Genomic DNA, 15712 nt, shown 5'->3' with positions numbered 1-15712 from the left:
AAAAATACACTCAACCTTTCCATCGTTAAAATGCTTGTATGTAGGCCAACTTTACCCTGCCCTTATTCAGCCCTCCAGCAAGTCTGCGCCTTACGTTCAAAGCAGAGCTTTTTTGCAAAGCAACATTTTGAAACTGTCCTCAAAGAATAATCTTTTTTGTTCTTAAGCCATGTGCATTCATTTGAATGTGGAAAACTCCAGGGATTAAATTGTAAACCGGGGGTGGGATTAGAGAAAAAAAATTACCACTCTCAAATGCGCGGTGGGAAAGATTCCAGACTGGTTCATAAAACCAGTCTTCTTTTCTTCACAAACATTGACCGCCATTTTGTTCGGTCGACGAAAGCATGATTATCTATGGCATTTTGGTGCCGGTGGAAAAGGAAAATGCGAAAAGCAGATTCCGTGACCTGAGTGTCATTACTGGCTGAACTATGGAGCCGAAAGTGAAAAAAAATGCCTTCGCCGATTTCCACCCTCTGAAAAAAGTACACGCGGCCTTTTAATGTTTACTCTATGTAGGCTCTTTGAGTTCACATTCACTGAACCAAGACATTAACATTTTGTATCCGGCGTCGCGCATTTTGTACGTGCTTAGAAAATACTGTTGCTTTTGCAGTGAGAGTCGAATCACGCACAGTGCTGATATAGGGTTACCGCCCACAGGAAACTTTGGGACAACCAGCTAAGCTGTACAGTTTGAACGGAAATTAAAAATGGCGTCCACCGTGGTCTTAATCACCGGCTGCTCCTCGGGCATCGGCCTGGCGGCTGCGGTACATCTGGCCCGCAAGTCCAAGACCAATTTCAAGGTGAGACCTACGCTTGGGGATCATTACTCATTTTGCAGCGACTGCCACGCCAATGCTTAATGTTTGGGCTAAGAGTTAAAGTTGCTGGTCGAAGGTTAACAGACAGGTCTAGAGGCTGACGGCTGGTGGCTCGGGTTAGCAGTCAAGAATTTGGTCCATTAATAGCATGAAAAAAGAGCCACGATTTTCTCCATGTTTGTTTTCTTTTCTTGGGAAAACTGTGTCTGGGGACTCGGTGACATCTTGGTGACGTATCCTTCGGTTGGAGCATGCGCCCCTTAGCATTTGCTCAACCGGCCTTTAAAGGTGTAATTTCAAGCCAAGGATTTTGTTCAATCCAGTGCCAGCATAATTAACCATCCCTCAAAAGCAATGTAGTAAATGAACGTCATTAGTGGAAAGCATATCGGCATCGGGGAAATAAGGAACATAATATAATTACAGCCCAGCAATTCAAACCATTCGTGTATTTTTTTACACGTTGTGCTTGTGACAAAGGGGGTTGAATTATTTTGCACTGTGGGAATCCTAGATGTTAATGTTGGGCCTTTTCCAATACTCTCAGGCTTCAACTGTTTTTTAACTAGCTGACTTTGAAGGTGTAAGCGCAGTAATTAGTCTAATAGTGCCACAAAATTTCAAATAAGATGCAAGAGAACCAAAAATTACACTAATCCAATTTGATTTTAACGCTTCAGGCCCACAATTGGGCATTGATTTTGGGAACGAAGCCTAAGACAGAGACGAAGTTGAGTATTGGAAAACGGCCTTGGGCAATCCACCTCGAGTAGAAGCGCCCCCTCATCGGTTGAAAAGAGCCATGTTGGTCGGGAGTGTTCATTTTGTTGCTATAGGGATGCGTTCGTAATCCGTGCATTTCATAGTAGTTTGTGAACCAGCGACGTTCAATTTTGACCAAAGGAGCCGTTCCTAAAAAAAACCAGCGCCATCTGTTGGTTCAGCTCGAGGCTCATTCTATATTATAGTTCATAGCAAAGATTGTATAGCGCCGCGTAGCGCCTTCCGCTCTATACGATCTTTGGTTCATAGGCCTATTCTTGATAACAATGACCAACTATTACGCGTCAAGCAAGCACAGCGTCCGAAGATGCATAATGGGGTCCTCCCGATGTTTCACAGTTCTGTTCCCCAAATCAGTATTACGCACGATTCTATGGTAGTGGCTGCAACCGGTTCCCAAAGAGTCGTGTGTAATTTCAAGTCATAGCCGAGTGATTCGGACGCGGCAATAATGGCGGTTCGTCTGGAGACAGCGCTCTCTAGCTCTGTGACAGTAATGGCTTGTGGTCGCAGAGTGATCTTGGAACCAAGACTTCAAAAAATATCGTCCGTTTGTAACCCAAAGGGGTCCACCGACGGACCCTCTAGAGAGTCCGTGGCCCACCTAATATAATTATGAATGGGGTCATTCTGTGTAGGGGGGGAAACATCGGTGTACACCTGAACAGATGAGGCTAAAAAAAATTAAAAATAAAACCTGAACATATCATATCAACACTACACAACATTGTTCTTTGTATAGGCCTAGTACCGGTAGGTTTTTTCCCCACAATCCACAAAATTCCTCGTCGCCTTATAGGTCTACGCCACTGTGATAGACCTGTCACTCAAGGACGACCTGGAATCGGCCGCCGGCGACTCCCTCAACAAGACACTCTTCGTTAGGAAACTTGATGTCACGAAGGAGGAGACCATCACCTCAGCGGTCGGCGACATCCTTCAGGAGGACGGCAGAATCGACGTTGTCAGTAAGTGTGTAGCAGTTAGTTTAGGAAGCCAGCACTGCATTTTACGCCCAGCGTATAATCTAGCCACTATTCCCGTAACAACTGACTTCATAATATTATGTTTTGCATATGAAGGGTTGATGGTTGTAAGGCGCGAATTACTCTGTTACGTTTAAAGTCTGTCTCGAAGCTTATAAATAATATGTTATCGTATTGGACAATCAGACAATGAACATTCAGAATCATGAATAGAAATGCCTTGCAGTCTTTAATAAACTAGCAATAGTCAAATGCAACACCCCACAGTGGGACCCAAACAGTTATTCTTCTCAAAATAATGATGAGGGCGATTTTTGTTTTTAAAGTGCTGGTGGACTTAGTTTAGTTTCCTTATTTTTGTCGGTATCCGTAGTCAACAACGCGGGCCTTGGTCGCTTCGACGGCGCGTTCTTCGGCGAGCCCATGGAACCCCTTGACCGAGCGCAGGAGATGATGAACGTCAACTTGTGGGGGCCTGTGCAGGTCATCCGAGCCGTGCTTCCGGCCATGAAGGAGCAGAAATCGGGCCGCATCGTGAACATCACCAGCGCGGCAGGTCTGCTAGGTAAGAAAAAAACTACATGTGATAAAAGAGACTTGAATAGATAAAGATGCCATCTGTTGCCCAGACCAACCTTTTTATCCTGTCTTACTCCTGTACTTCCAATCCAAAATTTTCCCGCTTCTCTCACCCAAAAGTGCCAATGAAACTTCAAACTTGGCACTTAGGTTTCTCCAGAGATTCCGAATGTCAAACGAGGCATTTTGCTGTTTTCGTCAGTTTCCTATTATAAACAGCGGCTACAGGTTGCTCATGAGCTGAGCTATACTTTGAAACATACCTCGTTAATCCCGACCCTTTCTCTTATGACGTCACAAAAAGTCAGTGCCCAATCACGGTGTTCAACACCATAAAGAGTGTTACAAACTCGACACATGTGGCTTGGCAGCATACCCTCACTCATCATTTAATACTTAGTCTAATGCCTTATCTCTGATGCATTTATTTTTGCTATTGAATTTTCGCTGATATATACTTCACAGGGGCCCCCTTTCAGAGCTTGTACTCGGCTTCGAAATTCGCCTTAGAAGGCCTGTCCGAGAGCCTCGCGCCAGTTCTACGTAAAGCTTACAACATCAGGTAAAAAAAGGGAAAGCGTTGGGGTGAGTCGCTCCCCTGGTCCACCTAGCGTGGGCTGAATGAACGGAGAACAGATCTAGAATGCACGAACTGGGCCTCTTCTTCAATCGGGATATCACTCCTTGACGACATAGCGCCATCTCTTGTTCCACTTGTCGAAACATGGGTCAAGAAAATTAAGGTTTTGTCTGAAAATAAATATTGCTGACCGAGGCTTGATTCAGATTCAATATGAAATGAAAAACGAGCGCCAACAAAAAAGCTTATGTGTAACAGTAATTGTTAAAGGCTTAGCTTCTTCCATTTTGCTCTTATGGGCCCCATGCTGGATCAAGAGAGGGCTTAGTCTTCCTAGCAACAGGGGCTCATTGGCGAGAAATGCACTTCGTCGGTTCACGAACGATTACACGAAATGCACGCATATGTGGTCGCATCACTATCAACAAAATTAACACTCTCCACCAACATGGCTCAGTTCAACCAATGAGGGGGTGCTTTCTGCTCAAGGTGGAAACCCATGGCCTTTACAGGATGGTGAAAAGGCCGTTGCCCATCACAGAATTTTGCGAAGGAATTACCTCACAGCTTCAAAGCATTGTGTGTCCATTCTATGCGCATTATGCTAAGCGCATACCGGAAGCACTGCTTATTCAAATGAACTCCGTAATGAATGATCGCTCCCGGAAGTTACGTCAAACGTCCCGAACAGCCGCCCAGCGATACCCAGCACGATGTGCGGTAAAGGGGAAACCCCCAATGTGATGCATAAGCTGTATAGACTAATCCGATAAGACGCCATAACTGCGGTGGCACTGCACTCACACGCACATTCGTCAGCTTGACGCGCGCGTGCGTTTGGCAAATCACGACACCCTATTAGTCGAACAGGCACGTAACGCGCGCGTACCACCTGTCCAGGAGCTTTGTGCCACCGCAGTAATGGCTTCTAATTCTGCTGGTCGAATTACACTATACCCTAAGGCTATTTTGCCTACTGCACCTCCCCCCTTCGGAAATCTGAAAGGAATTCCAAAGATTCCATCAACACAAACAAGACGCCGTAGAGGGGGTCCCCCTTAGCCGCATATCGTGCATCATTATGTTCCCAGCAAGTGTCACTGATAGCAAATGTAAACTTGTTTCAACAAGCCTTTTGGGAGTTACATTTGAATAAAATCTGGTACACTGATCTATTTGCACATAAACATAAATTTGAAGCCCCCTGACTAAATACACCAAAGCTATACCCCGTTATTTGGAGCGAAATTCTGCATCTCTTGAATGGACTGGTTCCTTTGTGCTCTTCTTATCCATTGAAAACAGTGCATTGGTGCTAAGCTTATCCTAGGTAACTAAGCAAAAGCTTGCCCCGGACCACGAGGTATAGGCTAGCAACAGTGCCCTTTGTATAGAGAATTCAAATGGTTATATTCACGTGAATTCGATTTAAAGATCTCAAATGTACCAGATGTTATTCAAGTTTATCTCGCAAAAAGCTTACAAAATATCTTTACATGCATGCAGGGTCAGCATCCTCGAGCCCAGCGCTGTCTCTGCACCGAGCCTGGTCGAGGCGCGGTCCTCCCGTGCTTTCCTGGACAACCTGTGCGCTGGCTGGGGCCAGGTCCCCAAAGATCTCTTCCTCGACTACTTCCAGAAGGACCTGGGCCCCGCCATGCACGCCAGCTGCACGCCGGAGGAAGTGGCTCAACTGTTAGAGGACATCGTCTCGAGTCAGGACCCTCACCTTCGGTACCAGACGAATGACAAGGCGGCCGTCAAGCTGGTTGATCCGACCGGCGACTCAATTCTCAAATTCTTCCAAGCAATGCAGTGAAGTGTTATGTCTCCCAAAAAGCTATCACGCCCGATTTAACCGTAACTTTGTTCTTCGCTGAGCCTCTGCGCTGAAAGTCTGCAACACTAAAAATTCCCTAGCCAAAGAGGGAGCCCTGGCGGAGTTGTTGCCGCGGTTGGAGAAACGGCAGATCCCTTTGCACATAAGTGGAAATATTTTGAGTCAACTCGTACATGACAGTAGACCTATGTACTGAAGACATCACACTTAGTTTATATCACTGGCGTATCTGCGGGGGGGGTGCTACTTGCCCCCTGGTGAGTTTTTATTCAGAAATTGAAAGTGGCACCCCACACACCCAAGTGTGTAAACGCCTTCAATCGTGGACTCCCTATTGTTCCTCTTTTGTTCATACTTCAATTTTTTCGGAAGACCTCACATATGTTTTGTACACGTTTTCCAACCGTGGACTTTTCGGCAACCGTGGACCCTATTGTCCCGTATAGTTATAGGTCCAGGATTGAAGGCATTTACACACTCACACACCCACACATAACCCCCCCCCCAAAAAAAAAAAAACCCAACAAACAAATTGGGGGCCATTTGTCAGAAATGATGGTGATTCCCCCCGGGACCTAAAACCTGGATACGCCACTGGTTTGCATGTGAGCTTTTCTATGGAGCCAGTGGGGGGGGGGCACGGTCCGCTGAACACAGTGCACCATATTGGAAAAGCACGCACATGTGGTGTCATGAGCACAGAGGTCTAGTAGCGCGTAGGCAGTGCCTTCCAAAGAAACCGAACTGCACAAAAAAACACTTCCTTTTTCTCGGCCGGCTTGGATGCACAAAATACCATCGCCATCCATACAAGTTTTGTATTCGATGTTGACAGAAGCATGGTTATTTTGTGAAATCTGCCGCTACAATAACGGAACCCGCAGTTACTTTGAACACAAATCCCCAGGTGTCATCGATCCAGAAGACTTTTAAAATGTAGCCACACCATTCGTCCAAACTGTGGACGCACGCAAACGTTAAGCTGGTGTATAGACTCTATTCGTGCTTTGGTCATCTTGAATCGAAAGGAAGGCTAACTGTTCTTTTTCCTGAACCCGACAGTAAAAAAATAATTACAGCAATGAACTAAAAGTTCATTACAAATTCAGGTCAGTCATTTACGTTTAGAATAATTTTTAATTCGGGAAAAATTATATCTAAAGCTTTAAAGTCACCTTAACAAGAAAAAAAAATCACAAACTGTAATCGAGGCTTGAAACCCGGGTAAGTCTGGCCCCACCCCGTTTTCCGGACTGCAATGAATGTGATAGATTCAGCCTTCGGGGCACAAAATCGATGCCACTGAAGGGCTTTCTGCTGCCGAATTATGGGAAAAACGTACTTGCAAATGGTCAAGTCAACTTTACGTGTTTTCATACTTACCTGTTTGCCCGGAGACAGAATAAAGATATGTGAAACTTGTGTTTCCTTTCTCTTATCGGTAACCATGGCAATTTCTCGTGCGGTGGCTCCAGGGAACACCACAGTATCGCTGATCCCTCCTGTGTCGGTTTGTATTGTGAAACAAAATTTTTGTACGTATGAAAAAGATAACAAAACGATGAAGTGTGATCTTTTAGACTGAAGTACTGCCCCCTTCAGCTACCTAGGCTAGGAATTAAGAAAATATGTATTTTAATGCAACAAATAAAACGCCCGCTGAAGTAGAAGAAATAAATATGATTATAAGTTTCTCATTTCCCTCGAAACCGAATTCCTCCCCTTCGAGACTTGACATCCAAAAAAAGCCTTGAACTTCAAATATGGCTTCATTTAATTTGAAAAGAATACGGTAAAATAGTTTGACTTGAATGGCCAAGAAAAGATGCTTTCTGGAAATAAACAAAAACTAAAAATTCTTTACATCCACGGCACGATTCGATAGAATAATTGACACGTTTTTGACATCATTTAAATTCATGTTTGTGTGTTTCTCGTTTGGACTTCAACGTGTCTGTAACGGTGATCCGGAAACCCAAGGATGCAATGTCTGAAGACCGTGACTGTTGCCACAGAAACAAAACAAAGAGACCTCCGATCATATGGTTGTGTTTCCCGCCTCCCCAGCGCGGCGCGGCCCCGCAACTCCGCGACGGTGACCCGCCACTTTGGTCTTTACGCGTTAGCAATTATTCACAATGCTGATAACTGACAGCTCATGTTACATTGCAAAACATTTTACCCCGATTTTTTCTTTCCATGCAAAGGGAAGCATGCATAAAACATGACGAAGCGCACAGACTTTCTGTTGAAACCGTTAATTTCCCCTGTTGCCGTCGATCATACATTTTTCAGTAACGTTTATTCCTTCCTTGACATTTAGCCCAATTTCTTGTTTTACGGATAAAAAGGCTCATGCGATCGGTTAATGCGCATTTTTCTCATCCAAGGCTTCTCTTGTGGCTATAGGAGGGCAATAATGATTTTGTTCGGGGAAAATTTTTTCGGGGAAAAGAAACACCAGATTGATACGTTATGGGTGAAAGCGACAGGTTGGGTTACAGAAATATTAAGGATGTGAATAGAGAATAAAATTAATTAAAAAAAACAGATGTGCAAGACACAATAACAGCAACTGCATTGTTATCCCAGAGAACCTACCAGCCTGACTAATTGTTGCTGGCAAACACCTTTGTCAGCGCCAAAATATCCACCGCCTACACTTCTTTGTAAAACTGTGATCGGATCCTATTCTTACGTGAGATTTTCAAAAGGAGAAATTGAAGTGATTTTTTCACTGTATACAGACAATAGACCTAGCCGTAGCTCTGAAAGCCCGTTTCAGACACGGCCTGAGACAAATTCATTCCACGGATTCATGAAAGTGTAGCTGCGATGAACACTCGCCGACACAATCTGCACCATTCTACGCTTTTCTTCCTTTTAAGGTTAAATGCATTGAATTGGCACTTACAAATTTAAAATTCTCCATATTTTCTGAGGGCGCTGTTGTTTTGATGTCATCTGAGGAAGGCATGATTCAGTGCACGTAGGTTTTCTCTTCCAACTGTGAACCCAGAATTATAACTCACTACAAACATTATTGCCTGCTTATTGCTACATATACTTACACAACAAGTCATCAATGAAGAGTAAATCCAGGTCAGCCAAATATTTATAAAAATCTTTATGCAGCTACGCTATATAGGCTGAGTTCGGGCGGCTTGTTCTCGTATGTTTACGAACAGCTCGATATGTTATTCGTGGGTTGGCCGCTCGAACGCCGGGAATTAAAACTGGTTATCGCTGGTAGTAGTACTGCAAAAAAATGGCGGCGTTTCGAGGGTTAATGCATGAGTAACTGGGCTGAATTCTATTCTGTTTAAAAAGAAACATTCATTTCTGTGTTGTGAAAAATTAATATTGTTCATTTTGCAAAACTACCCATTGTCTCCGGCTTTGTAAGCATCTCGCTATTTCTTACGGCTGTTCAAAAATCAAAATCTCACGAGTTTTTCCGTTTTCCCGTAAAACCCTGGCGGGGAGGTGGTGTGCGATCCTGTTCCCAGACCAGTGTTCCTGAGTCATGTTCCCGCCGTTTGAGCGCGAGAACAAGAAACCTGTGTCAAGAACAGGCCACCCGAACTCGACCTTTAAGTCACCACTCGTGCTGGTATCTTTGAGGCACAGGTGACGAGATAGTTCAGCTTTCTCAAGATTTTCCCATTTTTAAACCAACAGCAGGGAAACCCAGTATAATATTCTCACGGGACTTCAGATTAAGTTAGTTTCAGCTTGTGTTGCCAAGTGAAAATGTTACTCTCTGGAAGTACATATAAGAGACAACTTATAAAAAAATTACTCCAGTTGATATTATTAAAAACGACAACATTTGGTTTATTGAAGGAAACAGTTTGGATGATTTGAAAGCGAAACGGAACACTGACGTAGAAACACCGTTATGCATAAATGAAAAAAAGTAAGGCAGGCAATGCGTGACTATCGGCCATGCATATCCAATATTGAATTCGGAAAGAAAATTGTTTCTGTACAAAAAGACAATATATGGTTAAGAAAATTGAATATAATCTAGAGAATTGAACATGTAAATTGTGAATGTTGTCAGGTAAATTTTATTTACAGTTCGTGCATATTTTAGAGCACAAACGAAAATTCCTCGAACCAATCGTGAGATTTGGACGCGAGAACGGGAAAGAAGCCACTACAATTAACTTGGAACCATCCACTGTCTGTTGGATCGCTCTCCCGATTTCCATAACAGATTAAACGAGACAGTACTAGTGTAGTTGTCTTCCAAGGTTTTGGCAATTGCAATGAAAGGTGCCCCCACGGAAGGCATTTTCTCCCTTGCATGACCTTACGCTTCTACATACACGTAGTGATGATTTAACACCGAATGGTGTTGAATTACACTGTCCAGTTTCCATGTCGCACAAGTGGTCCCATATATGGATAGTTGATATTTTTGGAAGCTTTTGCGGTGAGAACCTCATTTTGTGAATCAAGATGCCAATTGTCTTGCCTGTAACACAGTTTTAAAGCCGACGACGGGGGGGGTGCTAAAAGTATCGGCTGAAAGAGGTTGGCGCTTTTGCGTCTTCTGGATTGGTGCAGTGAAATACATAATTAATGAGCCAGTTCGGTACTTCAAAAAAGCAAGGTCATTCGGGAACAAAGCAGGCGCGCGAGTCCTTGTAGGACTGTACTGATAGGACAGCCTATCGCGTCGCGTCCGAATGACCTCGGAAGCACTTCATTTTGGGCAAGCGCTGTTGGATACCGAACAGGCTCATTGCCGGCGTTTGATAAGAGATGGTAATCTGATCAACCACTTTAGAAAACATTGCATATACACATATATTCAAATTAGACGTGAATATTCAACAGGCCGGCAGGTTCATCTGTAGTTCGGGTAGCTTCTCCCAAAATTATAAGGCACGTTCCTTCACTCTCAGACAAAAAGATCGGTGCGTCCACGCCCTTTCATGAAATGACAGGAAATATTACAAGTCAACTTCTGGCACAAATTTTGGACAGGACCTCTTCGACGACTTGATGTCGATCTGCAAAACATATGATTATTCCAAGGTTCTGTACGGGACTGGGGGCTATTTGTCGCCCCGCGCGTGCATCGCCTTTTTGCGGCCACGCTTGCAAGCACGGAAGGACTTGCCGCAATCCTCCCTGAAACGGCTGTTCATGAGACTGTACACGAAGGGGTTGGTGACGAAATTGAAGAGGAACAGCCAGCCCATGAAGCAGGTAAGGATTTTCAGCCAGTCGTCCTCATAAATCAGCCATTCATGGACGTCGCCAATCGAGACCTCGATGACGATGGTCGGGAACCAGGTCAAGAGAGCAGTCAAGGCAGCCACCAGCAGCATGTTGGTGGTCGTCTTCTGTATCTTCAGGTTCATAGCCGTGGCTGCCGCCCGCTTCTGTAGGACCTTTGCAACGGGTGCTGTCACGGTCTTGTTTGAAGAGTTGTCACTGTCCAGCGTCGATTCCCTTTTGACCGACCCTGCTTGAGGATTTTCGGCCGCAACGACGACACTGGGCACGATCTTTCTCCAGGCCGTGGACGTTCGTAGGTTCGCCAGTGGTTTGACTGGACTTAACGCAGAGGGACCATTGTCGTCTTCTTTGGGTGAAGCAGCGGCTTCGGGATCTGTCTTCTCCACTTGGAGCGTGGAGGGCAGCACGGGGCGGTGCGGCACATCGCCGGCAAGCAGGAGCGCGCGGGCCAAGGCGTTTGTGTTCTTTCCACTGAGCGAAGCAGTCTTCTCGTCCGGTGAGCAGGACACGTCGGTCTCGTTCGAAGCTTTAGCGGAAGTGTTCGGCGAATTGCTTGAGTGGATTGCCAGTTCGGGGTGGACGGCGGCGTCGTCAACGGGGCCGTGACTTTCGGTGTCGTTCTGCAGGGCCGACGGGGAGTCGGCACTGCCGGACCTGTTCGTAACGACCGTCAGGTGGGATATGAACCGAATCACGGGTCGTACTACTCTCATGCGAGACGTGTCCCCCTCCTCGTGAACACCGACGCCGGCGTTGACTCGCTTTCTGATCGTGAGATAAATCCTCAAGTACGCCATCGTCAAGACCACAAAGAGCAAAACAAACCAAATGGTGTGGAGTACCAGCATCGCCTTGTTGAACGCGTCCTCTACGTTCCGTACACACAGCGTAACGTTCACACGGTCGGTCATAGAATCAGACTCGAAATAGACTTTCTCCGCGTCGGTCTCTATAGTTTTGATCCCGTACGAAAACAGTGCCCCGACACTGGTGACGGTGCTGAGGAGGAGACAGGTGACCACCACTCCCTGGGCCCGGCCGGCTGTGATCTTCCACTGGTGCGGGCGGCAGACGGCGTTGTACCGGTCGATGGCGACGGCCACCATGATCAGCACCGAGCACTGGGCGAAGTAGTGGTAGCAGAATCCGACGACGCGACAGAAGGCCCGTTTGTCCTCCATCTGGTACTCCCGGCTCCAGGAGATGACGTCCAGCGGGAAGGTGAAGCAGAGGGAGACGAGGTCGCTGAGCGCCAGCCCCATGATCAGGATGTGGGTGCTGGTCTTGCGCGGCTTGCCGAAGTATACCCGCAGGATCAGGATGTTGCCCGGCGCTCCCAGCACCAAGGCGATGCAGTTCATGACGATCATCATGATCTGGTGGGGGGCCAGCGAATTCATCCTATCGAGTCGTCTCCACTCGGCCTTCATCAACAAACAGGGGAGAAAACACGTCAATCTGTGTCCACAAAGAGCCAAAGGTCAGAATGCGTGCAGAATGTAACTCCAAACAAGATTCGGAGGTTTGCTTGATGAAGTTAGCAACAAGGGTAAGTGTGCGGTAGCACCACGCAGCAACTTCTCTTTTGTGAATTTGTGAGGTTCTGACAGAGGTCCTTCGGTTCATGTCAAAACCGAACAAAGTCCCAAGAGAGAAATCCCGCCGTGGTGTCACCGTACACATACTCTTGATTGGTCTCTTCATACAGTGTTTATAATGTAAATTGGTCTTTTTCATGTTCAGTTTGCGCCATAGTGAATGTAATCCATTTACTACCTCACTATTTCAACATCTTAACCGCTCGAAAATCCGCCCGTTAGTTAGCCGAGGGCGACGGTGTATGGTTATGGATGTGTGCGGTAAAAAGCGGGAAAATTGGGGTTGGAAACACAGTTTGGTAAACAGTGGCCTCACCCACCTCATCAAAAAGCCTATTTGCTGTTAGACACTTGCATAATGATCATTTCTGAGAAAAAAATGTCCACTTCAAAATAACGGATATCTTGGTTAATATTCCGGGTTCCGTCCTATTCCCTCGCTTACCTTTTACAAATTATTACCCAACGGAAGTCTTTTTAATCTACTGCCGCGCAAAATGCTAGCAAGAGACCACTCTATAATCATGATAAATTGAAGGGAGCCACTCCTGGCGCTATATTGTCAATCGGTCTTCATATATACACATCTCCTGTCAGCCGAACAAACGGGTACAGCTGAAGGCCTAGGCTGATGCGATTCATTAGGCTACATTTATTTATTGATTTCACTAACTGTTCCAATATCCATATCAAAGTGCAACTCGGTAAAAGTTGGAAGTGGAGACGAATAAGGCATTTATTTACTTACCAAGTCCAAATTTATATACTTGAACTCGATTATTACGGGGTATGGCCTGTATCACTTTCCATCTCGACACTGGATTTCAAACATGGGCTCTCTAGATACAACAATCATCAACACGGAATCATTGCTGCCTCCAGACATTCGTATCCGGTTGGCTCATGGCATTTTCGTCGCAAAATATAGTGTGCCTTAAAAAGTCAGTTTCCAATCGATATGGTTTCAACAGCCTTTCAGAACACACGCTGATTTAAAAATTCCTGCGAGTCCATGAAATCTAAACAACACTCTACGAAAATGTGCCAGGCACGAAATCAACAGCGACATCACAGGAATATTGCTCTGCCAGAGACGCAAAATATCAGCTCTAAAGAGAAAGTAAACGGTTGGTGATACTAGAACAAAGAGCGTATCGTGTTCCAACGCCACACGGGGGTTAACAAGGTTTAAACGTCAGGAGCGACTTCGCTTCCGACACGGTTGATGGAATCATGGAGCAAGCGGTGATGTTGAGAGCACTGGCTTTCATTTCAGAGTTGCATAAAGGTATCAAACGGTCAGTGGATGCATCATGACGAAAATGTTTCGTTCTCGGTGGTCCTCAAAAATCATTGTAAAAAAAACCAAAAAAATGCAACACACCGGTTCCATGCAGAATGTCACGTTGGCATGCGCAACCCAACTGTTCATTAGGTCACCGTGACGTTGTCGCAAGGCCATCCGTTTTTTGTCTCGTCGAACGACATGCACCAATAGCGAGACGGTTCAAGTGGGTTTTCATGTGTTGGCCGTCAGTACGACTGGCGCCACGAATCGGTATCTTGTGGCGCATGCGCATCAGCTCACACTAACCAAAATTTTATTCTTATTATTATGACACTGGTGTCCAGTTGCACGCAATGCGGCAATAAAAAAAAATTCCTATGGGGCACAGTATACGCCCCCACAGTAGCAGTCAATGATCACTAACAAGGCCTATCGAAACCATGGCAACGCGAGAATTATCAGCGGTCAGTACTGGTATCCAAAGCTGGTGCTCAGCAACAGAGTAATTATTTATATTAGTCAAGTGCAGGCTCTAGTGCTACTGTGTACCGTTTTGAGTTTTTTAGAACCATACAAGAAGATCATCATTAATTTACATACGGATTTAACAGCCTTCCGTATGGCCGTTATCAAGATAGCTGAAGCCAGTCGCCATAGATGTAACCAGGCATATCAATAGTGATCCGTTTGAATTCAAACATATTGCTCCGTTTGGTTTGTTAGTGTGTATGATGGCGCGTTTGCTTGTTTTTGTGCGTGGAAGCCAAAAAGAGCAAAGGCCAGCCAGTACCATCGTGACACGGAACACTTGAAACTATTGAAGCCCGAATTCTCTAGGTTGAGGGGGAGGTATACATCTTGCCTGGGGACAAAAACCTGTCAACTATCCAAGTGTGACCTTTCTGTACAACTGGGCTTCCAGTTGTACCACCCGGTTCAGATTGTCCCCAAGGAGTCTCCCTCAGACGTTATTAGTATTAATTATTACTCATAATTTTATTATGTGTTTTGTCTTTCTTTCCCTTTTCCTTCTGGGGAAAAAATAAGCAACAACAAATAACGAGGTGTCTCTGTGATGTACTGGATGTGACTATTTCTTGTCAGGAGTGACTGTTACAAGCAAAGCGGCTTATTTTATACCTTACCAATTAACCAGGAACACCATTTTGCGGTTAATTGGAGTGCTGGCTTCTGTAATGTCTCAACCTTTTAGCGTCAGCTTTTTATAGTGGTAATACCTTGTATTTTTTTTTGCAGTAATCCGCAGGCTGCGAGACGGCATCGGACAACAGAAAGCAAGTCAATCAATAATGGACAAGACCCGGCCCCAAGGAATTACGTAGTGTCATTGCAGTCGTCCTTCGTACGGCGCTCTGTGAGTGCCATCCGACTTGTTCAGATACCAAGAGAATTTATCTTGGTAAGTCGACTTATAAAGCGTACTAAGTCGATTTAATGAGATAAATGATGTAGTTAAATCGACTTCCTAACTCTAGTAAGTCGACATCGCGAGATATTTTATGACATCAAGTATGCTTCCAGAGTTCCCTATATCGACTTGGCGAGATAATTTATGTAATTAAGTGGACTTCGTAATTCAAGTAAGTCGACTTGACAACATAAATTGTCTCGACGAGTTGACATCGCGAATTCCAAAAGCAGACTCTATGACATAAGTTATCTTGCCAAGAAGTCTCACCAAATAAGGGAGTCGACTTTACTAAATAACTCGCCAAGTCGACGAATTCCGGAAGTAGACTTGATGTCATGAAATATCTCGCCAAGACGACTTACTAGAATTAAGAAGTCGACTTGACTACATCATTTATCTCGTTAAATCGACTAAACTTTATAAGTCGATTTAATAAGAAAAATTATCCCGGTATCTTAACAAGTCGGATGGCACTTTCAGAGCTCCGTACTTTCATCATACAGTTTTTTTCATTTGGATTAATTTATTTGGCATCTATGT

The 15712-nt window shown here is 45.0% G+C and overlaps 2 protein-coding genes across 3 annotated transcripts; one reads left to right on the top strand and one right to left on the bottom strand.

Annotated features, from left to right (window-relative positions):
* Positions 1-586: 586 nt before the first annotated feature.
* On the top strand, positions 587-7276 carry LOC110983376 (retinol dehydrogenase 8-like). Its single transcript, XM_087145057.1, has 5 exons — positions 587-812; positions 2413-2581; positions 2973-3164; positions 3644-3740; positions 5265-7276. The coding sequence occupies exons 1-5, from the start codon at positions 717-719 to the stop codon at positions 5575-5577; spliced, it is 867 nt and encodes a 288-aa protein (XP_087001183.1). The 5' UTR covers positions 587-716; the 3' UTR covers positions 5578-7276.
* Positions 7277-9414: 2138 nt separating this feature from the next.
* Positions 9415-14011, bottom strand: LOC110983428 (uncharacterized). 2 transcript variants are annotated; one of them, XM_087145056.1, is made up of 2 exons: positions 13201-14011; positions 9415-12312 (listed from the first exon to the last, which is right to left on the bottom strand). In XM_087145056.1, the coding sequence occupies exon 2, from the start codon at positions 12282-12284 to the stop codon at positions 10668-10670; it is 1617 nt and encodes a 538-aa protein (XP_087001182.1). In that variant the 5' UTR covers positions 12285-12312; positions 13201-14011; the 3' UTR covers positions 9415-10667. The 2 variants fall into 2 exon arrangements, with proteins under 2 accessions (XP_087001182.1, XP_022098373.2); XM_022242681.2 differs by having other exon boundaries at positions 9415-12278; positions 13201-14005.
* Positions 14012-15712: the final 1701 nt, after the last annotated feature.

Source organism: Acanthaster planci, linkage group LG13 (assembly GCF_054643075.1).
Source record: "Acanthaster planci isolate LZ-2023a linkage group LG13, COTS_SCS, whole genome shotgun sequence".
NCBI classification, from domain to species: Eukaryota; Metazoa; Echinodermata; class Asteroidea; order Valvatida; family Acanthasteridae; genus Acanthaster; species Acanthaster planci.
Note: the sequence above shows the minus strand (reverse complement) of the source record. Positions and strands in the feature narration are given on the sequence as shown.

Coding starts and splice junctions, on each gene's coding strand:
- LOC110983428 (XM_087145056.1), bottom strand. CDS start 12,284: ATGAAGGCCGAGTGGAGACGACTCGATAGGATGAATTCGCTGGCCCCC.
- LOC110983376 (XM_087145057.1), top strand. CDS start 717: ATGGCGTCCACCGTGGTCTTAATCACCGGCTGCTCCTCGGGCATCGGC. Junction 813..2,412: donor AGTCCAAGACCAATTTCAAG/GTGAGACCTACG, acceptor GTCGCCTTATAG/GTCTACGCCACTGTGATAGA. Junction 3,165..3,643: donor CAGCGCGGCAGGTCTGCTAG/GTAAGAAAAAAA, acceptor TATACTTCACAG/GGGCCCCCTTTCAGAGCTTG.